Source organism: Acinonyx jubatus, chromosome A3 (genome assembly GCF_027475565.1).
Source record: "Acinonyx jubatus isolate Ajub_Pintada_27869175 chromosome A3, VMU_Ajub_asm_v1.0, whole genome shotgun sequence".
NCBI lineage: Eukaryota > Metazoa > Chordata > Mammalia > Carnivora > Felidae > Acinonyx > Acinonyx jubatus.
In genome coordinates this window covers 112,282,510-112,307,644 of record NC_069388.1, presented here as the reverse complement: position 1 = coordinate 112,307,644, position 25,135 = coordinate 112,282,510, and the positions used below count along the sequence as shown (strand labels likewise).

The 25,135-nt window shown below is 38.7% G+C and overlaps 2 protein-coding genes across 7 annotated transcripts in view; one reads left to right on the top strand and one right to left on the bottom strand.

Annotated features, from left to right (window-relative positions):
• Window positions 1-1,707: 1,707 nt before the first annotated feature.
• DPY30 (dpy-30 histone methyltransferase complex regulatory subunit) lies at window positions 1,708-10,840 on the bottom strand. 3 transcript variants are annotated; one of them, XM_053201042.1, is made up of 6 exons: window positions 10,818-10,835; window positions 10,618-10,717; window positions 10,441-10,512; window positions 10,308-10,355; window positions 4,263-4,405; window positions 1,708-2,050 (listed from the first exon to the last, which is right to left on the bottom strand). In XM_053201042.1, exons 3-6 carry the CDS (start codon window positions 10,474-10,476, stop codon window positions 1,978-1,980), a joined length of 300 nt encoding a protein of 99 aa, XP_053057017.1. In that variant the 5' UTR covers window positions 10,477-10,512; window positions 10,618-10,717; window positions 10,818-10,835; the 3' UTR covers window positions 1,708-1,977. The 3 variants fall into 3 exon arrangements, with proteins under 3 accessions (XP_053057017.1, XP_014919696.1, XP_014919695.1); XM_015064210.3 differs by lacking the exon at window positions 10,618-10,717 and having other exon boundaries at window positions 10,757-10,840; XM_015064209.3 differs by having other exon boundaries at window positions 10,618-10,828.
• Window positions 10,841-23,664: 12,824 nt separating this feature from the next.
• The window catches only part of SPAST (spastin), a 51,316-nt gene continuing 49,845 nt past the window's right edge, over window positions 23,665-25,135 (top strand). For 2 of the 4 annotated variants that reach the window (XM_027033505.2, XM_027033504.2), the window contains exon 1: window positions 23,665-24,316. In XM_027033505.2, the coding sequence (XP_026889306.1) occupies window positions 23,902-24,316 (415 nt within the window). In that variant the 5' untranslated portion in view covers window positions 23,665-23,901. The remainder of the gene's footprint in view (window positions 24,317-25,135) is intronic. The other 2 variants (XM_027033503.2, XM_027033502.2) reach the window with 1 other exon arrangement.

Below are 25,135 nucleotides of genomic sequence, written 5' to 3'. Positions count from 1 at the left end.
AAATACGAAAAGTTCCCTAAGTGGCTCTGATGCGAGTCACAGGTGAAGAACTGCTGTCAAGATGATAAAATTATTGGTGCTTTAATAAAAATTACCCAGTTACTACTTAATCAAATGTTTAAAACATCACTAAAAAGACTCAGGCAGATTAATGTAGGAGCTAGCCAAATAACCAAAATGAATCGGATAGAATTAATATTTGTGGAAACTATAAGCAAGAGATCCCAATCTTTACAGGTTTTTCCTATTCAAATATATAGATATGCAATTTTAAATCAAAACCATGTCACCTCCCCACAAGTGTCACTCCTATTGAAATAAGCTTTTGCTGCATTAAAGTGAACTATAAGACAGGAGTGCCAGGGTGGCTCAGTCGGTTAAGCATCTAACTTTGACTCAGGTCATGATTTTGCAGTCTGTGAATTTGAGCCCCACATTGGGTTCTGTGCTCAGAGCCTGGAGCCTGCTTTGAATTCTGTTTCCCTCTCTCTGCCCCTCCCCCACTCACATTCTGTCTCTCTCTCAAAAATAAACATTTTAAAAAATAAAAAAATTTTAAAAAGTGAATTTTAAGACATACGTCATTAGCATTAAATTCCTAACTTGGCCCTCACATGATTAGTTTTAATACACTTCCAAAGCAAGCTTTTCCTTTCTTTTTTTTAAAGTAAACTCTATGCCCAATGTGGGGCTCAAACTCATGACCCTGAGATTAAGAGTTGCATGCTCTACCAACTGATCCAGCCATGTGCCCCTAAACCAGGGCTTCCCAACCTTAGCACTGGTTGATATTTTGAGCTGGATAATTCTTGGGGACAGGTGGGGCACACAGGTTGTCCTATGTACTATAAGATATTTAGCAGCATTTCTGGCCTTTATCCACCAGATGCCAGTAAAACTCCGTATTACTTCAGTTGTGATAACCAAATTGTTTCTAGACATTAGCAAATGTCCTCTGGGGTGAGAGAGCAAAGTCACTCCCCACTGAGAATCACTTCCCCTAATGAATATTTCTCCTGCCTGGCTTTCTTCAATTTTTTTTTTTCCTGAGCTAATGAGTTATTTAATTTCTTCATATAGGACAAAGTGAGCAGACCCCCAGAAAGGACTGGCTGGTGTTTTCTATTGCAAAAAGCAGCAATGATGTTAACTTGCACAAGTACTTCTCACTTAGCTATCAACAACACATTGGCAGAACTGGGTTTGAATGCCATTCAAGCACTTACCAGCAGTGTGGTCTTGAGCAAGTCACTTAACCTCTCCAAAGGTTTCATCTGCAAAATGGGAATAACAATATCTACTTTGTAGAGTTGCTAATGTTAAAGATAATTTAAGTAAAATAGTACTTATGCCTGACACACAGAATTGCAACAAACGACAGCTGTTATTGTATTACCATAAAGGTTTAGAGCAATGAAGGATATTGAACACCCTCCACAATGCCTCTATCAGTACTCCAACTTCATTGTGCATTAGAATCACCTGTGATGTTAAAAACTGAAGATGCCCAGATCCCACCCTCCAGGAGGTCCAGGGACAACAAAGAGAAAAACTGGCTGAGATTGTTATGTTAAACTTGACTCTGTCGTATTTTCATGCTGTTGTAAAATTTTGAAGCATTCTAAGACCCAAGAAAGAAGCAATTCATGAAAATAACTGAACCATATAAAATATTTGTCATAGAGAACAAAAACTACTTTCAAATAATGACGTTTTAACAGTTTATTTTGAAGGTCATTTTAAAAACAAAGTTAAAGACAATCTGAGAAAAAAATTGCACAGAATACACTCATTAAATAAGTATTGTGATTAAATCAAAATAAGGGAAATGTTTTCTTCTGCAATTCCGGAAATAAGTTCTGTTGTCCTGAAGGTTCTTATACTTCCAAAAGGGGGGGAAATCTTGGCAATTAAAGCTGCCTCTTAATCATGTAAATCTACAGTAGAAACAAAATTTTTTCTGTTCTTCCCAATAAGTCAGTTTCGATCTTCAAACTGTGCCTTGTTTTTTAAAAGATATGATGCTAGAAATTCAATGGGATTTGGTGGTCTGGAAGGGAAAAGAAATCCAAAATTTAGAAATTTATATTCTAGGTGTATTAATTTAAATGTATTATTCCATTAACAAAAACACATCTTTTTAAATTTAATTTTCATTTTACACTCAAAGGCCATTTGTAGTAAATATGGTAAGTGAAACAGACAAGCAAGTTAGTCAACAATATGGTTTAAAGAGGCTGAGATTTTTGTATGACTTAAATCTGGTTATAACCTCAATTCTAAAACACAAAGTTTCAAAAATGTAATGTTTGACAGTGGGATGACGATTACGCAGGATATTGAAATAAGGACTTAAAGGGGTCACCAGGGAGAACTCTGGGGTGCTGACAGTACTCAGTTTCTTGACCTGACTGCAAGTTTTGTGGGTATGTTTGGACTCTGAAAATTCATCGAAGTGTACCCCTATGACATGCACAATTTTCTCCACAAGTATCATCCTTCAATAAGAGTACAAAACCAATATAGGAAAATGGCTGTAGCATCACTGAGACGAGTGGATGAACTCCCAAAAAACAAATCAAAGGGATCAACATTCATTTGGACAAGTAAGTTCTATTATATTTTAAGTCACCTGTATTTTACTTCAAATATTTAAATCAATAATAATTCTAATACTGCTACCCTACAGCACACCTGAGAAGTTAAAACATATTTTTTAGAATTAAGAGGTGGGAGAATGGGGAACTGGAGAAAGGTGGTCAAAAGGCACACACTTCCAGTTACAAGATGAATAAGCACCAGGGGTGTGATATCTGACACGATGACCTCGGCTAACACTGCTGTGTAAGAGACAGCAAAGTTGTTGAGAGTAGAATCTTAGAGTTCTCATCACAAGGAGAATGTCTTTTCATTTGTTTTTTTCCTTTTTATTGCATCTATGTGAGATGAAGGATGTTAACTAAATGCACTGTGGTAATCATATCACAATATATGTAATCAAACCACCGTGGTATATACCTTTAGGCTTATACAGCGATATATGCCAATTATTTCTCAATAAAACTAGGAAAAAATGTTAACAGAAGATGTCATTTCCTATTTATCACTTTTCCATAGATTATGCTTGCTGAAAAAAGAAGATGAAAGATGAAAAATTGGGGGAATCAGGTATTTAAAATCCTACTATGAAAAGGCATATTTAGAATTCATTTACAGTGATCTCAAAACATTCCTTTACCATTTTAAATAGCCTTTCGAACTGCCTAGACATAAGCAACATTTTTCACATAATATTTATGGTTAATTTCATGAACAATTTTGCCAGAATTCCTTCCTTAAAAATGGTTTTTAATAAGAGCATGTTACTTAAAAACTTCTTCAAATTTTTCCTTCTAGCATTTAAAGTAATACTTATAATTTCTAATATATTGGATTTCTGTAAAGAACAAGAAAATATAAAAGGTGCCCATATTTTAATTGACAGAATTAGAGCCGAGACATAACTTGCAGTCATAAATAAATCCTCTTTTATACGTATAACTAATTTATAAAAACATTTTCCCTATTGGATTTGCTTATACAAAAAGAATTTAGGTAGAATTACTAGGAAAAAACATGTACAGAAAAAACTGTAATGTTGCTAGTAAATATAAATCAAAATACCTTGAGAAGAAAAGTTAACAGTCACGCTGTTAAGACTATGATAATGGAAGAAACTTAAGGATAAGTTTTTGGATGGAAAAATGGTACTATGTGTCAAACACTATAAAAAGAGTCATGTTCCTCAAACTTGCAAATCAACTCTTGGAAATTTATCATAAGAAAGTAATGAAACAAAAGCAAAAGAGGCATGAAAACATATAACACAGGTCGCCTGCTAACCTATAATAACAAAGGAAATTGGACCTAAGAGCTCAACAATAAGAAAATGGCTAACTGCAATATTGTTATAATTTAAATTATAATCACAAAGCCTATGCAGAGATATGGAAAAAGTTTTAGTTTATAATATTAAGTAAAAAGGAGATAAAATTACATGTACACAATTGCAAATCTTTACAAATATGCATATGATCTAAGATCAGTAGAGATAAATGAAAGTGTCTTAATTGATGATATTAGGGCTAACTTATATTTTATTTTATTAACTCTTTATATTGCAAGAAATAATTAAACATAACTAATGATAACTAATGAGACTTCACTTAGGGAAGCCTTTATTTTGCTTTCTCCAGGAACTCCATTTGCAGACACTATCTTACCTTTCTTTTGCAAGCACAGCCAGTCCCTGTAATAATATAGGCACAACTGTCTGATCCAGGTAGGCACGAGTTGGCAAAGACTGAAGATCCACTTTCTGTTTTGATGACTTTTCTGCATTAATCTTCTCATTGTCTACTATCCTCTAGTGGATTCAAAAAACACGCATGTATATTACAAATAACTAGATTGAGTGCTAAACAAAAAATAATGGAAATATGACATGAGTAGAAAAGGCAAATCAATGACCAGAGAGTTGGTATGGTAGGGCAAATCTCTCTGCCAAAATAAAATCAGACCCATCTCTAAATTTCATTTAAGCCTTTCTTCTCTGAAGGCACCATAGTATCTATTCTTTTAATGTCTTATCTCTAGATTCTACTCTTTCTCTCTCTCCTTCTGTCTGTTTAGGAATAAATACAAGTGCTTTTTCTTTCTTTCATAAGAATACTTTCCTACAGTATGCTTCAAAAAATATGGACATGACACTAAGTAGCACTGAATCACAGTGAGAAAGCTAGTCCTGTTTCAATTCTTTCATCACAGGCAGTTATCAAGGATAAGTCTCCCTTCCGTAGTAATAGGTGTGTTAACGCTTTAGCAACACTTGCTAAACTCTTAACAGAGAGAGCAGGCTTCAGGCTCAGAGCTTTCCAATAGCAATAGAATATAGCTAAAACTTACCCCCACCATTTCACATTCACTATTTTCTTGTTTATGGTTATCCTCTATCAAATGAGAATGTCTTTCCATTGGTTTCTTTTTTAAAGAAATACATTCATGATTTTTAAAAGTGAACAGAATTAAGAAAAAATATTAAGTAAATGATAGTCAAAAAATGAGGATCATATGGAAAAGATCATTAATATGATATTTAAATGATGTTTAAGTAACGACTTATACTATTACTCCTAGAAACCCCCAAATTTAGGTCTTTCACATAGATTCATCTTACATCTTTACTGAAAAACTTTGCATTCTTTTATAAATCGACCATTTTAGAAATTTAGAAATAAGTGGCTATCTACAAGACAAACCACTATTAAGAACACTTTCATTTAAATAAACTTTTGGGGCACATGGAGGACTTAGTTACTGGAGCATGCAACTCTTAATCTCAGGGTTGTGGGTTCAAGCCCCACGTTGGGGGTATAAATTACTTAAAATCTTTTTTAAAAAATGAAATTTTGGGGCACCTGGGTGGCTCAGTCGGTTGAGCATCCGACCTCGGCTCAGGTCATGATCTCACAGTCTGTGGGTTCAAGCCCCATGTCGGGCTCTGTGCTGACAGCTCAGAGCCTGGAGCCTGCTTGTGATCCTGTGTCTTCCTCCCTCTCTGCCCCTCCCCCACTCTCACTTTGTCTCACTCTGTCTCTCAAAAATAAATAAATGTAAAAAAATTTTTAAAAAAATGAACTTTTGCTTCAATCATACTCAAACTGGATATAAATGAGTCAATGACAACAAAGAAACATTTTCTAGACTTAGCTTTTTTAGACAATTTTATTTTGTAAAAAGTGGTAAAAAACAAAAAAACTTTAATCATATACCTACAATATATATGTACCATGATTTCCAAAGGCACTTCCCACAACTATGTCAGGCAACTACTCTAATCAGGCTCATGATTTTTCCATCTTATTTTGAGACTTAGTAAGATGATAATGTTCTGTACTTAATTAATGTATAAAATATCTATTTACTTGCTCATGGATTAAGAAATTTACTGTTCCTCAGTAAATTTCAACAGATAATGCCCATATACGACAAAAACTAGTCAGTTACATATGACATTCCAATACCTTCAATAAGGAGGCAATTAATTGCTTCAATTAAGCAATACCTGATTAACTCCTATATATCTTATAATAAAACCCCTTGACCAAATCCTCTCATCTTTCATTCAAATATTTAATGAATATGCACTAGGGGCGCCTGGGTGGTGCAGTCGGTTAAGCGTCCGACTTCAACTCAGGTCATGATCTCACGGTCCGTGAGTTCGAACCCCGCGTCGGGCTCTGGGCTGATGGCTCAGAGCCTGGAGCCTGTTTCCGATTCTGTGTCTCCCTCTCTCTCTGCCCCTCCCCCGTTCATGCTCTGTCTCTCTCTGTCCCAAAAATAAATAAACGTTGAAAAAAAAAAAAAGAATATGCACCATGTGTCAACTGCTAATGCTTAATTTTAGTTAAGCCAAAATCCTGAATTAATCTATTTATATATATATTTATATAATCTATACACACACACACACACACACACACACAAATCCACCCCCCTCCAAAAAAAGGTATAAGATGTTAACGGTGTAGAACAATGATCACAAAAACAGGGGGGAAAAAAAGGTGACTCCTATGATTGTCGTAGGCTACTGCTTCCTGCTAGAAAACATATAGGATGCAATGCAGAAAGAACCAAAGCAGAGCCCAGCAATCTCCCCAAGCTGAGAAGACAGACTTGAAACTTCAGGGAGATCAAGACAACTAGAATTTACAGGACAGTGTACTGAAGAGTACATGGAAAGGAGAGAAATGTGCAGAAAGACACTAAAGAGACTGCTTTACAGTCTTCAGGTGAGTACTTATCAGTGCATGGATGTAGGGCAACTACCCAAGGCTAAGGGAAAAAAACACCTAGAATAAGCAGGAGACAGAATCCCCGGAGCTCACACAAGACCAGGAATAGTTCATGTTCCTGTGACACAAAACTGGAAAACCACATGATATACGGAGCCTTGGGAGAGATGCAAGAGGAGGATATTAGGCCTCAATTAAAGGTCGGTCTGGTCTCACCTGGAAAAGCTAAAGCAAACCTCAAAGGGGTCAAATTGTTTCTCAGTAACTTAACTGTGTCCTAGACCAAAGCTCAAGAATATTTGAAGGAATACAAAAATAACCAGTACCCAACAAGATAAAATGCATAATGCCCAGCCTCCAGTAAGAAATCACCAGGCAAGCAAAGAAGCAGGAAACTACTACACATAATGAGGAAAACAATTCAGTCCACAGAAAGAGACCCAGAAATGATACAGATGATAGAACAGGCAATGCCATCAACCAGCTATTATAATATATTCCACATCTCCAAGAAGGGAAAGGAAAACGTAAATAAATTAAGCTAACAGTATTTAAAAATATTTGAGGAAATAATGGCCGAAATTTCTCCAAATTTCATGAAAACTCTAAACCCACAGATCCAAGAAACTCAATGAATCCTAAGCACAAGACGCATAAAAATAATTAAAAAAAAAAAAACACACCAAGACATATCATAATCAAATTATTTAAAACCTGTAATAAAATTAAAAACACCAAGAGAAGACACATTAAGTATGGAGAAGAAAAGACAGAAATGATTGCAGATTTCCTGCCAGAAATAATGTTAGCCAAAGACAATAGAACAAATCTATACCCAGCAAAAATATCGCAAGACAAAAAAATAAATTAAAAAAATAAACATAAAGACAAAATAATGCTTTTTTAAAGACACTCAGAAGCTCGAAGACTTCCTTACCAGTAGACCTACACTATAAGAAATGTTAACAGAAGCCATTAAGGCAGAAGGAAAATGATGCCGGATGGAAATCTCCATCTACACAAAAGAATGAAGAGTCAAGATGGTAAATATGGTAAATGGTAAATAAGTGAGTAAATGTGAAATATTCCTTTTTCTTATTGTTTAAATCTCTTTAAAGACAACTTTTTAAAGAAAATAAAAATAACGAGGGGCACCTGGGGGCACAGTCAGTTAAGGGAGCAGCAACACTTAATTTTGATTCCAGTCATGATCTCATGGTTCAAGAGTTTGAGCCCTGGATCCAGCTCTGCACAGTGAGCCTGCTTGGGTTTTTCTCTCATTCTCTCTCTCTCCCCACCCCCCGCTTGCACTCTCTCTTTCTTTCAAAAACAAATAAATAAACTTTAAAAAATAAAAAAAATAAAAATAATGGGGGCGCCTGGGTGACTCAGTCAGTTGAATGACCGACTTTGGCTCAGGTCTTGATCTCATGGTTAGTGAGTTCGGCCCTGCATCGGGCTCTGTGCTGACAGCTTGGAGCCCGGAGCCTGTCTTTGGATTCTGTGTCTCCCTCTCTCTCTGTCCCTCCCCGACATGCACTCTGTCTCTCTCTGCCTCTCAAAAATAAAGAAAACTAATAAAAAAAAATTTTAATAAATTTAAAAAAAATAAAAATAAAAATAATGAGTTATGGTATTTATAAAATATGTAGAAGGTATATTAACAATGGCACAAAGGCCAGTTGAAAGACAATGGGAGAACACTGTCGTTAAGGTTCTTACACTGCACACTAAAAGAAATAATACCACTTGAAGGTAAATTGTTAAGCTAGACTTGCATGCTATAAACCATAAAGCAAGCCCCCAAAAAGAAATTAGGAAACAAAATGGAGTAAGACATTTTGTAGTAGCAGCAGCTGTAGTGGTTTCCAGACTTTCAGATATCACAAACAACAAATTCAAAATTACACAATTAACGAAGGGACCAACATAGGGAAATGAACTCTATTTTCCAAAGTAAAAACTTACAAATAAATAAATATATTATTTTACTACCACCATTAATTCATAAGAGAATGGGCATTTTTTTAAAACATTTTTTAATGTTTATTTATTTTTGAGAGCGAGAAGGGAGGGGTGGGGAGACAGAGAATCCGAAGCAGGCTCCTGGCTCTGAGCTGTCAGCACAGAGCCCGCCGTGAGGCTCACACTCAGGAATTGCGTGATAGTGACCTGAGCCACCCAGGCGCCCCAAGAGAATGGGCATTTTTAAATTATAAAAGCAAGAAGACCAATCACCAAACAATGTATCATTATCAAATACTCCCTCCGCTCATTTTTTCCTCACTTTTCCATGGAAATTGGTCTGAGGACTTGAGAGAAACACTTTAGGAAACACTGCTGTACCGTACCACCGCTCTGCCTTCGTACACAAGCACCATCACAGAAAGATTGTGCTGATGCCTTAAAAGAAGTTTCTTAAAGGAATAGAACACAAACTGGTGTAATTACTTTACACAAGTTTTCTTTTGTGTAAATAGTAGCTGCTACTATTATTACTTTGCTTGGAAATACTCCTGCACTCATTTATCCAAACTTAATCACTGGCAAGGTCTTTCCCTATTTTTTTTTCCTCCCCCAATAAAACATACACATCTCCTGGAAGCCTCTATTTTCCTAACCAATCCCACCCAGCCTTGGCTAATTCATTTGCTCTAGCATTTACTCATTCATTTACAAAATAACTTCTACTTCTTTTAATTTTTGTTGTTGTTTATTTATTGAGTGAGACAGTGCATGAGCGAGGGAGAGGCAGAGAGAGAGGGAGACACACAATTTGAAGCAGGCTCCAGACTCAGAGCTGTCAGCACAGAGCCCCCACATGGGACTCGAACCCAGAACGGTGGGATCATGACCTGAGCTAAAGTCTGATGCTTAACCCACTGAGCCACCCAGGCACCCGTAACTTCCACTTTTAAACAACCTCCTAGCACTTATATGCAAAAGCTCTGGGAAAGTATATCCACTTGTGTATGTTTTTTGCGTGTACTCTTTGAATTCAGACTTCAATGTGTAAGACCAAAACAATGTCTGTTATGTGTGTTACAGCTTCCAAAGGCATCTACTACTGAACGCAAAAAGAACACAACACTTAATTCATTCCACCAGCACACTATTCTGCTACAAAGACAATGGGTGTAATTTTAATGCGCAATTTTTCCAAAGAATATCCCAACAGATTCATCAATAGCCACCAAGCAAAAACGATTCTAACAGTCTCCATTGGTGACGCATGTTTGTTTCTTTATATCACTTTCAGAAGTTCAAACTCTTGACTCAAAAGTAATTTGGACTTCTGTATACCACGAAGCATTAGTACCACTAATAAAACAAGCTACCCATAACTTGATACTGTTTGGTTCATGCTGAGATAAAAGTTTTCCCTTGTGCAAAGCAACCTGGTAAAAATGGATCCTAAGTTTTCTCCAGCACATAAGAGACGCTCAGAAACGGCAAAAGAACTGGGCGAATTACCTCGACATTGTCTGTAAGACCGTACTCAGAGTGAGGGTTTTCTGCAACCTAGAAAACAAAACACAGGTCACTGAGACACGAGCCGCCCCTTCTCGCTGCACACCGCCACCCTGAAGCCAGGGCCTCCTGGTACCTGCGTCTGTCCCTCCAGCATCTGCTCTGGCTCCATGGCGGACCCTGCAAGTCACAATCCCCGGAAACCAGTCTTGGAAAACAAGAAGAACGGCGAGTTACCCGGGAGATTTCAACACGAAGATGCCAGGATGGAGTCCAGCCCAGCCCAGCCCCCGACCCCGCCCCTCACCCCCACCTGGGCGCGGGAGCACCCGGAGCAGTAGAGGAGCAAGGTGGGACAGTCCAAGACAGGGCGCCCGCATCAGGTCCGGAAGCTCCGCGGTAGTCCCAAGAACCTAGAAGAAGTGGGAAAAGGGGGAAAGGGAGCTGATTACCCGCGCCCAAGCCGCTCGTTCTTATGAGCCCTGCACCGCGCCACCAACTCCCAGCACAAACCGCTTCAGCCGTAAGTGACGGATGTCGCACGACTGCCGCGCCTGCGCAGAACTCCCCAGCCGACCTGGGGCGGGGTGGTACCTTGGTCCTGTCCTGAGTTTACGTTGCACTGTGCGGTCCGCAGTGTCCTGGTCAAAGTGTGGCCCAGGAAGTCGCGAGAGACTCGTCCTTCAACTTGCCCACTCAAGGCAAGAGCCAGCCCAGCTGCAGACCCAGTGACCCCCGCAACTGGCAGGAGTTCAGCCCCGCCATGCCGCGGTGCTGCCTGAAAGCTTCTGCCGAAGCCCTTCCGCGCGGAAGCAAAATCACCCACCCGCTGGGTGGTTTTTATTAAAAAAATCAGACCTAAGCTAAGCAGTCTACGAAAGAATGTCAGTGTTTTACTCCAAACAGATGGGGGAAGAAGCAGTGTTTAGGGGTTTCATGGTAAGCTCTGGTCAAGTCCTTAAATCTGTGAATATGCGATGTTAAAGCTATTTTACATTTGTATCAAAATTAGCAAAAAGCAACCTGCTTTCCAAAGTGTGATACTATTGATACTATTGTATTTGTAAAAAACACAAAGGATAATATGCCTCCTACATACAGTTTGTAAATAGCAAACAAGATTGTTTTAATTTCAATAAATTCCATTTATTTTAATGTAAATAAAAGTGATACACTGAAGTTCCTACCTTTGATTCAACAATCCCATTTGTAGCTGCACTTGTAATATGAAAATTTGGAAACTTCATATGGAATATTTGGAGACTAAATATGTCATTTCAACATAAAGGAATGTAAACTATTAAAAGTCATTACTCTAGAAATACAGAAATATTTATGATTATAATATTACATTTTGAAAAAGGTAGAATACAACTTTATTTTGCTACTCTGCAAAAACTGAATTGATAAAGATCTGAAATAAATTTGTTTAGTAACTAGACTTGTGGGTACATTTTTAAAGTTTAATTTTGTAAAGTATACTTGATTAGTATTGTAATTGGTGGTAGTTACCATGTGGTACTTTGAGGATTTTTCATGTAGGACTGATGCAAAGATGTGGATGCATAAGTGTAGGAAATAGAAATTGACAACTACATATATTAAGATTAAATACTTTTCAGGCATGGGAAATAACAGCAAATAAGTCTAGAGAATAGTGGGGAAACTTAATAGTTAATGTGCATTACTATATCAGCATATATCCATACATTTCCCAAAACACAATAGGTGCATAATAAATATTTCCAAATTCCACAAAGTAACTGAGAGCTGCTAATTTATATTTTCTAAATACCAACAGTTTTAGCAAAATGGGAAGCTAGACTGAGCTCCTTCAAGGCAGGGACCTTGTCCTATATAACTTAGTACTTCATAAGGTTCACAGCATATATGGAGTTGATTCATAGTCAAAGCTGAGTATAAATATATATGCTGAAACTACTAAAGACTATATATATCTTTGTATATATGCGTGTGTTTGTGTGCTCTCTCTCTCTATATATATACACACACATATACATATGTGCTGCTCCTTTTGGTAAATACACGCACACACGCGCGCACACACACACACACACACACACACAAAATTAACTATCAGCCAGGTTTCTCTCAATCTAGAAGAGACTTCTAAGTATGGTTTACAAAAAGCTTCACTAAAATTTTTATATTTACAACTTTTTGAAAAATTCAGAGAAAAAGACATAGCCACAGAGAGGTGGGAGAAAAACATGACAACTACAGATGATTTAAATGAACTAGCACAAAAGTGATAGGAAGTGTAAAGTTACTTGAAAAGACTGCAGAATGCTGAGTGCTTGTATGAAATTAAACATTCTAAAGAGGATGGGCCCTGAGAACCATAATTACGACAGAAATTTGCAATAATGTGTACTCTCTAGAGAGGGATAAATGAAAAGAATGAGAAAAACATTGAACTGTTATTTGAACTTGGAGTACTAAACTTGGTTCAGCACTCTCTCATCTGCTTCTGTTATGTCCTTCCATTACAGCGCTTACCTCATTCTGCCTTATATATTGTTTGCAGTCAAACACAATTAGATTCTTTAGTTCTTCAAAGGGAAAAATCTTTTACATTCATCTTTGTATTTGTTTCTTATATTCAATAAGTTTTTTTTTCCAAAGAAGTGAATTTATAAGGAAAGCAAGCACTTGCGCCAAAGCACTACTCTAGACTTTCTGTCTTTCTTGCGGTTTTAGGGAGACAGTAGTTTAGAGATTCTAGAACTAGAATTCTAGAATCTAGAATAATAAAGACAAATTACTGTGCTTGAACCTTTTTATAGACTTGATGCAAATCCCATTTATAAAATATTAACCTATTAGATGATACCTATTTGGAATAATGCAATATGTATAGTAGAGAACGCTTGATTTGGGATTAGATGAATATCAGAACCTGGTTCCTTCACTTGTTTGTCACATGGAAATAAGCAAATACTTGAACTCTTCTGAGCTTCATGTCTTTTCACATGTAGATTAGGATAACAATTCTTCATGTTGAGGATAAAATGAGATAAAACAGAAGAAACTGCATTGTGTGAAGGTACATAAGTGAAACATTCTATTGTATCTACATTTACTACTTTATAAGACTATGTTCTACCTTTTTTGTTGTTTCTAGTCTTTTTTCTTTTGATTTGTGAGAAAGTGCTCAAATAAAGAGCATGATTCAGCACACACTCATACACACACACAAACACAAATGTCTTTGCAGAGGAATACATAGAATTTATTGAATGTAAATAGACCCTCCTGAGAATAGTCTGTGCACAGGGACACCAACCACCTCTGAAGAAGACCTAGAAATGTATATTTCAGATGTGCTTAATAGCTTTCCAAGGAAGTGTCTTTTGGTGGCTAATATTAGAAGACAACTACTCTACCCATAACTCCCTTGTCTCCATTACCAAACCCCATGCCCAAGCACCCTTACCACCATCCTCATCTCAGAAATGTTGATATACCATGGAACATGTCAAATGGGCTGTTAAAAGACATGAATAGAGTGTATTCAGATTTTTATGATACAGCCATGATCTTAGCAATGAGAGTACTAAAAATAAAAAAGCTAAACTTCCTATAATTCCCAGTCCCTAAATTGTCAATTATTTCCATTTCACATAAGAGGTTGGTTATATTTAGATTTTTCCCCAAAATTTCCTAAGAGATTTTCAATTTTTTTAAAGTGTTGATTTTTAGGGGCACCAGGCTAACTCAAATGGAAAGACATGTGACTCTTAATCTCAGCGTTGTGAGTTCAAGCCCCACATTGGGTGTAGAAATTACTTAAAAACAAAATCTTTTAAAAAAAAGTGTTGATTTTATGTTTTATGTTTTCCTTTTACAATCCAAATAACTTAAATGTATGTTTATAAATAGGTCATGAGTTATTAAGTAATAAGTACAATATATAAGTATGATATGTTTTAATTTTAAGACACCCAGAGCCATTCCATATTAATACATGTTGAAATCATTTCTCTCTTTCCCTTTCTTTTTCTTTCTTTTTTTTTTTTTTTTTTTTTTTTACGTTCTACACCCAACATGAGGCTAGAACTCACCATTCCAAGATCAAGAGTTGCATGCTCTGACCAAGCTAACCAGATGCCCCAAACCTTTTCTTTTCTTAAAGACAAACTTGGTCAGTAAAATAGAAATTGGTAGTTATGCCACCTAATTTACTACACAATAATACCAGATTATTGTGTAAAGTGTTTCTCTATAGTATCATTATCAGAATGCATTACTGATGTATTCATGTATAAGAGAATGCAGAAAAAAATTGAATTAGAAGTCCAACTAGGGTGAAAAAAAAAAAAACATCCAACTGGATTCAGGCACCCTGTGAAATGATTTACATATTCTACCACATAATATTCTAATCCCTTATAAAGTAAATACAATTATCCCCATAAAATAATAAAATTGATTCAGAAAATGTCATATAAAGTTACATAACTTACATGGCTAGTTGAAATTTTAACCCAGATCTACCTAACTCCAAAAGTGGTGCTCCTAGCTATGCATAAATAGAGGACAAATGTATTAGTATACTTTGGTATTCCAGTAACAAATCACAACTCCAGTTTGTTAAACAACAAGCAAGACTTTTTGAGTAACAACTGAAAATTCCAGTGGTAATAAGGTGGGTAGCTAACACACTCTATTCATGGCTTGTAAATTTTTTTATGTTTATTTTTTTATTTTTGAGAGAGAGAGTGCAAGCCAGGGAGGGACAGAGAGAGAGGGAGACACAGAACCTGAAGCAGGCTCCAAGCTTCAAGCTGTCAGCACAGAGGCCCACATACGGCTCGAACTCACAAACCCCACGAGATTATGACCTGAGCCCAAATCGGACTGCTTAACCAGCTGAGCCATCCAGGCACCCTCGTCATAGCTTTTAAGTATTTTGTTTAAGAAATCTCCACTCCCAAGATGGGGCTCTCCTAATGACTCTGAGATCAAGAGTCGCAGGCTCCTACAACTGAACCAGCCAGGTGCCTCCAGGCTTAGATTTTATACTGTTTATCTACAAGTTTCTCACCTTCATCTCTTCTATATATCACCTTCATTCTCAGGCTGATTTCTCATGATCAAGATATCGTTGCTACAAGTACTCAGGACAGCTTGCTTTCTTTTTTATATTCAAAGACAGAAAGCATTACTTCTCTTAGGTTTACCCATGTACCAAAAACCTGAACTTTCCTTTAATCTATCCGTCTTGAACCAGTTATTTTGATAATGTGGATGTGATGTGCTAACCTGAATTAATGCCCATTCCTGGTAGTAGTTGATCCCACCAGAATTGTATGAACATGGTACAATGGAAGAGGGTTGGTTCTACAAGAGAAAATCTTAGAATGGGTAGGAAGGGGAAAGAAAGGGATTGGATGCTGGCTAGTCAGTCAAAAAACATTCACTACTGCATATTATGTAAAGAGTTCAATTTCAACATGAGCTTACCATAAAAGGGATAAACTGAAACAGAATTTTCACTATAACACAGCATTTCTCTGTGAAGGACTTTATCCCATATGAATACAAAAATTCACAAATAGAAAGATATTTATTGTACCATAGTTTTTAGCAGGAAAAGATTGGGAGTAGGTTAAATTAAGATATCTCAATACAATGGGCTACTGTGTAACCATTGAAAAGATTGAGACAGATCTACAGATGCTGGCATAAAAAAACATTTGTTACACAATTTTATGTGAAAAACAATGTATGTTGTAGGAAAATGTATAGTTAAGAATCTGGTTTTGCATGTATATATTTGTGCAAAGCAGAAAGCCTGGTATCTGAGAATTTGAATGATAAACAGTTCCCCACACAAATACAAAACTTTCCCTAAATGATTAGAGTGACTTAAATTGTTTGTGCAAACACTATAGTTTCTTTTAAGCACTAGCTTTCCTTCTAGAAGTCTGGAATTTTGGTACACCTTGGTCAGTGGGTGCCTAGTAAAACCCAAGCGCTGAGTTTCCGATGACTGTCATGGTGTACAATATTGTTGTCAGAACTCATTGCTGGAGGAATTAAGTGTGTCTTGTGTGACTCTACTGAGAGAAGACTCTTGGAAGCTGGCACCTAGTTTTCTACAGACTTTGCCCCACCTGCCTTCTTCCCTTTGCTGATTTTGCTGTGCATCCTTATGCTTTAATAAATCATAGCTGTAGGGGCGCTTGGGTGGCTCAGTTGGTTAAGGGTCTGACTTCGGCTCAGGTCATGATCTCGCAGTTCATGGGTTTGAGCCCCACATTGGGCTCTGTGCTGACAGCTCAGGATCTGGGGTCTGCTTTGGATTCTGTGTCTCCCTCTTTCTCTGCTCCTTCCCAGCTCACACCCTGTCTCTCTCTCTTGCTCTCTCTCTCTCAAAAATAAATAAACATTAAAAAACTTCTCAAAAGTAAATCATAGCTGTAAGTATGACTAAATCCTGAGTTCTATGAGTCCTTCTAACAAATCAGGAGGTGATATTGGGGATCTCAAACTCTCAGGGAATTTAAGATAAATATAAATTGCAGTGCCTGCCCTCATAAATTTGTATTCTAGTTAATTTGTATTAGATATATATACATATACATGATACATTTAGATGACAATATAAGATAATAGCTGACTAAAGGTTAAGATAAATGATATAGAAAATGAATTCTGAAGAAGCTCAGATGAGGTTGAGATATATGTCTTTGGAGCAGTATTAACAAAGAATCAGTGTTTAAGCAAAGCTGGGAGGAGCAGGAAGACAGAATACAAACTGAAACAGTAATGAGGAGAGTAAATGGAGAAACTTAGGTATCTTTACCAGAATATAGGATATGAGTTAACCTGACAAAGTGGAGAAGAAGATCTCAAGGATAAAGAAGGCTTCCTGAACCCACTGCTGTTGGTTTGAAAACAGACAATTCCGTTGGCGTGCCCCAACACTCACCTGGTGCTAACAGTTCCCATTACCCTGCTTTTCATGTGTGCTAAACATGCCCTGCCCACCATAAATACAGAAATGTAAGAGTGTATTACTATAACCAAGTACTCCAAGTGATGATTGAATGTACTCTCTCATAATCTAGATGGCCATTTCAGGGCATTCATTTAAAATTCTGTATTAGCTACCTCTGCTTATGGTTACACATCATCACAGTTTGAAAACTCACGTTGAGCAGGTTAGGTAACAATTTGTACTCTTACACCTACTACTATTTCAAAACCATGAGCTCACTCACGCTTTCACTAAGAACAAATCCTCTGTGAAACAGAGAATCTCAAACTGGTGTCTCAGTTTTGTTTTGGTTTGTTTGTTTTTAAATTTTGAGCCCATATCTCCTCAGCTATAGATTTCACATAAAAATTGAGAATTCTCATTTCTCTTGAGATGTTTTAAAAATCTGGCAACAGTACACCAATATTCTTTTTTTTTAAGTTTTTTTAAATGTGTATTTATTTTTGAGAGAGAAAGAGAGACAGAGTATGAGTAAAGGAGGGGCAGAGAGAGAGAAGACACAGAATCTGAAGTAGGCTCCAGGTTCCAAGCTGTCAGCACAGAGCCCTACTCAAAGCTCGAACTCATGAACCAGGAGATCATGACCTGAGCTGAAGTTGGACGCTTAACCAACTGAGCCACCCAGGTGCCCCAGTACAGCACATATTCTCGAAAAGCAAAAATCAGCTGGGGCTGATTAACAGCAGCCCTGTTTCATAAGGGGATGCTACTCTGATTTCTCATAAATTTCATTGTTCATACCATACATACATTTTTGAATACCACAACCACACCTGGAACTCCTGTATATGTTTCATCACTGTTGCTAGTTGCTACTTGAGTTTTTTAGATACTGTATCAGATAATAAATCTGATTTTACCCCCTCCTATAATCTTGGTACCTTACTCATTGCCTGGCATGCTGTCAGAGCTTAATATCTATTTGTTGAACAAGTAAATGAATAAAATGCATCACAATGTGGACTCAATACAGAGAAATGATTAATTGCCCACAATTAGGTTTTTGCTTAACACAGCTATTGGATAATAATCCCCCAACTGTTACTGTTACTGTTTTGTTTCTCTCTTAAGTTTTCTGAAAAGTGGTCCTTAATATCTGTCATTGGACCCTACTTCTGATAATCCAGTGTCTCTTAAGCTGAAGGTTTGAGGAGTTCCTTAGAAGTAGAGCTAAAATAGCCAAACCCCCCCCCCCCAAAAAAACAAACAAAAAAAACTATCTGGTGATAATCACTTTGTAAATAAGTTAATGGGTTAAAGTGATAAAATGACCAAATGTCCTGGATTAGTTAGCACAGTACTCAGCTCCTCCTTTTTGTCCTGGTGAAACTGGCCCAGATTCCATTTAAGATTAAGTGTCCTGCAAGTCCTTACCATCTGCAAACTGGGAGGCTGTCCCACTGTAGGTTAAATGAAAAGGTTAGGATCTTCAGTCCAGGCAGACTATAAGGCCAGGATAACAACCAGGCACTGTTCTTCTTGAAACAAATTTAGGAAGATGTCAATTCAGAAAATGGATTTGACTGGGGTATAATTCCAAGAGGCAGAAGATGTGTAGAGTTTACTAAAAATTGAGATCCCAGGTAAGTCTGATTTCTGGAACAGCACTGTAGGTGTAAAAGACAGAAAATTTATTGATACCTCTTATATCGTAGATATTATGCTGAAGGCTTTAAGTGAATTCTTTCATTTTGTAATTTCATTCTTATTCCACTCATTTTACAGAGGAACTACTTAAAGAACATGTTCTACATTACACAGCTAATGACTGCCAGAATCAGAACACCAAACCTGTCTTTCTGACTCTCAATCCCATATTTTTACCATACAAAAAATTGGCAAAGGTATATTGACACAGTCTATATTAAGCACAAGTGAATAGCAGAGACCTAGCAAGTGGGAGGCCAGAGGCCAGAGACTTAACACCTGGACGCCAAGGAAAAAAAAAAGATCACTCCTGCTCTAGGGGCCAAAGATATATTTATTTCATAATTAATAATATATAAACAGACTATGTAAAAACATTTTCCTTAACTCCCTGCAGTACTATGTATCTTTAATATGTGATGTTTGGGCAAGTAACAGACTTTTAGAGCTTCAGGTTCCTTGTTTTTAAAGATGTAGACAGCAATGCTTACCTCAAATAGTAATGGTTGAATGAGACAGTATAAGTTAAGCTGCTTAGCCCAGAATATGGAGTCAATAAATATTAGCAGTAGTACTAGTCATCATCTTATTGTTCCTGTTACCCTAAAATTGTGTTAATTTACCTCACGATTAAAACTAAGAAGGTTTTTGTGATTCAGCAAAATGATTGGGAAATGCTTTCTTAGATGAGTAATCCATCTACAGTTTAAGCTGAAATTTTAACTTGAGATAAAAGGAAATTTTACACATAATCACTAGGGTAGATTATTTGCAAAGATGGCCACAATAATTCCATATAGAAATTCCCCCTTAGCAGTGTGAATTTGTCACTCCTCCATCAAGTGTAGAATTTATTCTCCCATTTCTGGCTTTGGAGTTGGACTTGCAATTTGCTTTGATGACAGAATGCAGCAGAAATGACAATGTGCAGCTGTGGGGTTTAGGCTTTAAGAGAACTTGCACTTCCACTCATACTCTCTTTAAAATTTTTTTTTTAATTTTTTAAACATTTATTTATTTTCAAGAGAGAAAGAGAGCACACACAGGGGAGGGGCAGAGAGAGAGGGAGACACAGAATCCGAAGCAGGCTCTAGGCCCTGAGCTGTCAACACAGAGCCCGATGCTGCTGGGCACTAACCCACAAGCCGTGGGATCACGACCTGAGCTTAGGACGCTTAACCGACTGAGTCACCCAGGCGCCCCTCCACACATGCTCTCTTGAAGTCAGATGCTATGTAAACAAGTCTGGAATATACTGCTGGAGACACATACCCGAGCCAACAGCTACCACTGCCATTTGGGCACATGAGTGAGGATAGTTAGGCCACCCAGGCTCAATCAAGCCATCAGATGACTAACATCTACATGAATGACCTCAGGCAAGGCAAGGCCAAAAGAAGAATTGCCTGCTAAACTCAGCCCAAATTGCTCATCCACAAAATCATGAGTAAATAAATGGCTGTAATCTTAAGCCAGTAAATTTTTGGAGTGGTTTATTACACAGCAACAGATATTTACAACAATTACCTGTTTGAATTGTTTTCTGAATTATTGATTTTTTTTAATTTTTAAAAAATGTTTATTGAGAGACAGAGAGAGTGTGCACAAGCAGGGGAGAGACAGAGAGAGAGCAGAAGACACAGAATTGGAAGCAAGCTCCAGGCTCCGAGCTGTCAGTGCAGAGCCTGATGTGGGGCTCAAACCCACGAACCGTGAGATCATGACCTGAGCTGAAGTCTGACTGAGCCACGCAGGTGCCCCTCAAATTGTTGGTATTTATTAAGTGAGTACTATAAGCAAGCATCAGGCTAGGTGCAGAAAGTAAGCCAAAATGGGTAAGGTTTGGCCACTGCCTTTAAATAAGTTTATCATCTATACCAGGAGGTGACAAAGCATTTAAATAACCATCACACAAGGCAATATATTAGAAGAGTCATAGAGTAACACAACCAAATTGTCATAAGAATTAAAAAATAGAATCATTTCTGCTGCAGGTGATAAGGGAAGGATTTATTGACAAGATAACATTACAGGGGTGCCTGGGTGGCGCAGTCGGTTAAGCATTTGACTCTTGGTTTCAGCTCAGGTCATGATCTCATGGTTTGTGGGATCAAGTCCCAAGTGGGGCTCTGTGCTGATAGCATGGAACCTGCTTGGGACTCAGTCTCTCCCTCTCTCTCTGCACCTCCCTCCTCAAAATAAGTAAATATTTAAGAAAAGAAGATAACATTATGGTTAAGCCATGAGAGATTTTGACAGTGGAAGTAGGAGGAGAAGCAATTCTAAGGGAAAGAAAAATGACACAAGGATAACTGTGGTCCTAGGAAAGAGCAATGAAAGTTTGGAAACTTGCTAGTAATTCATTTTAGTGGATTATAGTATATGTGTAGATGTGAGAGAACCATTCTTCATTCAACAACTTATCAAGCAGCAACTTCATTCCAGGCACTAATCTGCTATTATGTAATAGATGTGAAAGCTGAGTCACTCACTAGTCCAAGATCATAGAAAGTGGTGGAGCAGGGATTTAAATGCAACCAATCTGACTCCAGATCCACTCTACCATATGCCATGTCTTGGCAAGTTAAAAAGTTGTTTAAGGAAAAACAAAAACAAAACTGGCACCATCAACAGTTGAATGGTAAAATAAATTGTTGTAAATTCATATAGTGGAAAACCACATAGCAGTGAAAATAAATGTACTATACCTATACAAATCAACAAGGAGTTATCACAAACACTTAACTATTGAGCAGAAAACTGCTAATTAAGAATACATGTCGTATGGTTGCATTTGTATAAGGTCAAAACCAGGCAAAACTATACAATATATGGTATAGAAATACATACAGACATTGCAAAACTAAAATGAAAGGCAAAGGAACAATGAATACAAAATTTTGGACAGCAGCTTCCTCGAAAGGGGGAGATTGAGATTAGGGAGGGGCTCACAAAGTGCTTCAAGGAACAGGTCACATTAGTTTTTCTTAAACTGGATGCTGTTTGTTTCATTATTTTTCTTTGTACATATAAGTTACACATATCTTCTTTGCATGATATATGTATAAATATAAGGGATTTCACATTACAACAAAAGTACTATGGTGTTCAAAAGAGAAAAGTCAGGAATGGAAATTAATCAAATATGAAGGAAAGGACATTTCAGAATGAGGAATTGGCAGAAGCACAGAGGCAGGCAAAAGGGTGGGGAGCAGTTGGAGCGAAACAGGGGGTAAGTCATTTTTGCAATAACCTATGTTTGTAGGGAGGTAGTGGTGGGAAAAAATTAGACAAAATTTTGGCCAGAATACGGAGATTCTTGGAAGCTGGCATGAAGCATTTATAAACCTCACTCTGTCAACAATGGGGACTTTATCAGTTAGGATTCCTTAATTTTAGGCAACAAGAAACAACTATGGCTAACCCAAGTAAAAAGAAAAAGAGAGGAAACAAAAGAGAGATAGATGGAGAAGGGGAGAGAGAGAAATAGAGATACAGGCTGAATAGTTTATTGGATAGGTTACACTATCAAGTGACCAGTCCAGGAGACTGGCAGCTCTGGGGATCTCAATGAGATGAACTGATAGACTAGCTCTTTAGAGGAACTCAGTTCCTACTATCTTTTATCCCAGTGTGTCCATCCAAGATTTCAGTTTCTAGGAGAGTATATTAACCTCATGTTTCCACTTCTGTGATCTGGGAGGTTGGGTTCAGTGCTTGCAGCTCATTGGAATACAGGCAGCAGAAGTGGGTAGGTAGTTCCCCAAAGGAAGGGACATCCAGTAGATTAAAAAAAAAAAAAAAAAAAAAAAAAAAAAGGCCCAGTCTGGACTCTTCAGTAAGCTGTGGGGTGATTACTGTGCAAAACCTAGGAATGTCCCTATTCAAACGAATTAATTCTTCAAAATAGACACCTAAACACATACTAATTAAACCTCTAGAATCGTTCACTTCATTCCAGTGAGCTAACATTTTTGTTTCCGGTGACCTTGAGTTTCTACGTCTCTACAATTGCTTCTTTCTCAGATAATAATTCCCAGATTGGTACCCTTACTTTTTTTTTTTCTTTTTAATACAAAATAGAATCATACCACACCGATCGGTAATTTCCTATTTTCACTTAACAATATATCCTGGACACCTTCCTTTATCAGTACATATAGGTCCACCTCATTCTTTTTAAATGGTCCACGGAATTACATATAGGTATTCCAAAATTCATTTAATCATTTTCCTATAGATGGACACTGAGAGTGTTTTCATGGTACCCATTACTTTTGAGATGGAACACAGGTGAACCATCCCTTGCGGAAGACTGGCAGAAAATGCTGAAAGAAATATAAGAAAACGATGACAGTGCGAGATAGGAGCCCTGCGAACTAGCAGAACGACCCCAAGCCGCAGCTGTACCCGCTGCGTTGAGGAGTTGATGACCAAGGTTCCCTGCTAAGCAGTTGCCGGGGACAGCGTTGTCAGTAGAGCGACCAGTCCCTGAGGACAACGTAGCCGAACTGTACCTTGGGAACAGTAGTCCCGCTGGGAAGGGCCCAAAGGGCGGGAACTGCACACGCGCAGTAGGAGCTCGGGTCAACAAAGACGGCGGCGTGCGCGCGCGCGCCGGAGAAAGACATGGGTGTGCGTGCGCGTGCGCGGTCACCGCTCGGAGCTACCAGGAGGCTGAGAGGACACCGAGAGGGAGGGGCAGGAGTTACCGACCGCTGGAGGAGGAAAGGGGTTGTGCTCTTGGCCGAGCGCGGAGAAAGGGGCGGAGCCTGCGAGCAGCGCGTGGAGGTGCCGAGCTCCTGGGACCGGCGGGCGCGCGGGCGTCTGTGGCCCTCGCCGTCCCAGTGGCCGCCGCCGTCGCTTGGTCGCCGTCGGTCTGCGGGAGGCGGGTTATGGCGGCGGCGGCAGTGGGAGCTGTGAATGAATTCTCCGGGTGGACGAGGGAAGAAGAAAGGCTCCGGCGGCGGCAGCAGCCCGGTGCCTCCCAGGCCTCCGCCCCCCTGCCTGACCCCCGCCCGTCCCGCCCCCAGGCCGGCCCCCCCGCCCGAGTCGCAGCATAAGCGGAACCTGTACTACTTCTCCTACCCGCTGTTCATAGGCTTCGCGCTGCTGCGGTTCGTCGCCTTCCACCTGGGGCTCCTCTTCGTGTGGCTCTGCCAGCGCTTCTCCCGCGCCCTCATGGCTGCCAAGAGGAGCTCCCGGGCCGCGCCAGCGCCGGCCTCGGCCTCGCCCCCGGCACCAGTGCCGGGCGGGGAGGCCGAGCGCGTCCGAGCCTTCCACAAACAGGCCTTCGAGTACATCTCCGTTGCCCTGCGCATCGATGAGGACGAGAAAGGTAACTAGGGGGCTGAGGGGAGGGGGGGAGGCGGCGCCAGGAAGAAAGCGGTGGGGTTGCCGAGGGATGGCAACACCTGCGTCCCTTTGCTCTGGGAGTGGGCAGTGCACCTTCGGAATTGATCCACCCCACCAGACGGCTTCACCGCGGTCAGACCCTCGTCCTGTTCACAGTTAAACCTCCCCCCATTCAGCCACCCTAGCTGTCGACTTTGTTTCAGACACCAGCCTTCCCCTTCACTTCGACATGACCCAAGTCCCTGAGACAGCCGGACGTGCTAGTGACAGTGACAGTTGTCCTAGAGTGACCACACGGATCCTTTCTAGCACTGTAAACAGTGTGTGGCTTCCTCTGAGCCAGGTTTCCAAAAGGTTTTGGTATCGGAGAAGCTGTGCCTTGTTAGAAGCTTTTAATGAAAGCAAGGTACTGTAGTGTCAGAAAAAAAAAAAAAAAGAACAAATGGTGACTTAATTTTGAAAGGAACAGCTGCATCGGATTATAGCTAAATTGGCATTTTGTTTGAAGTTACAGGACAGGCATTTTATCAATAGAATGACTCCCAAGTGCTTTTCTATCAATTTCTAGTTTAACGTGAAATTTGTGTCTTGTTTGATTTTATGTAAATCAGTATAACAAGGTTGCCTCTAAGTTTCTAAATTGAAATGTTAAATAAATGAACAGGAAAAACTTACATAGCTCGTTTTATAATAAAACTTGAAGCAAAGATGTATATCTTTTTTTTCATCTCCCTCTTTCCCACTTTGAATGAAAGCAAAATCTATATCCTTTAGATTTTTTAAAACGTTTTTAAGTGGTTCT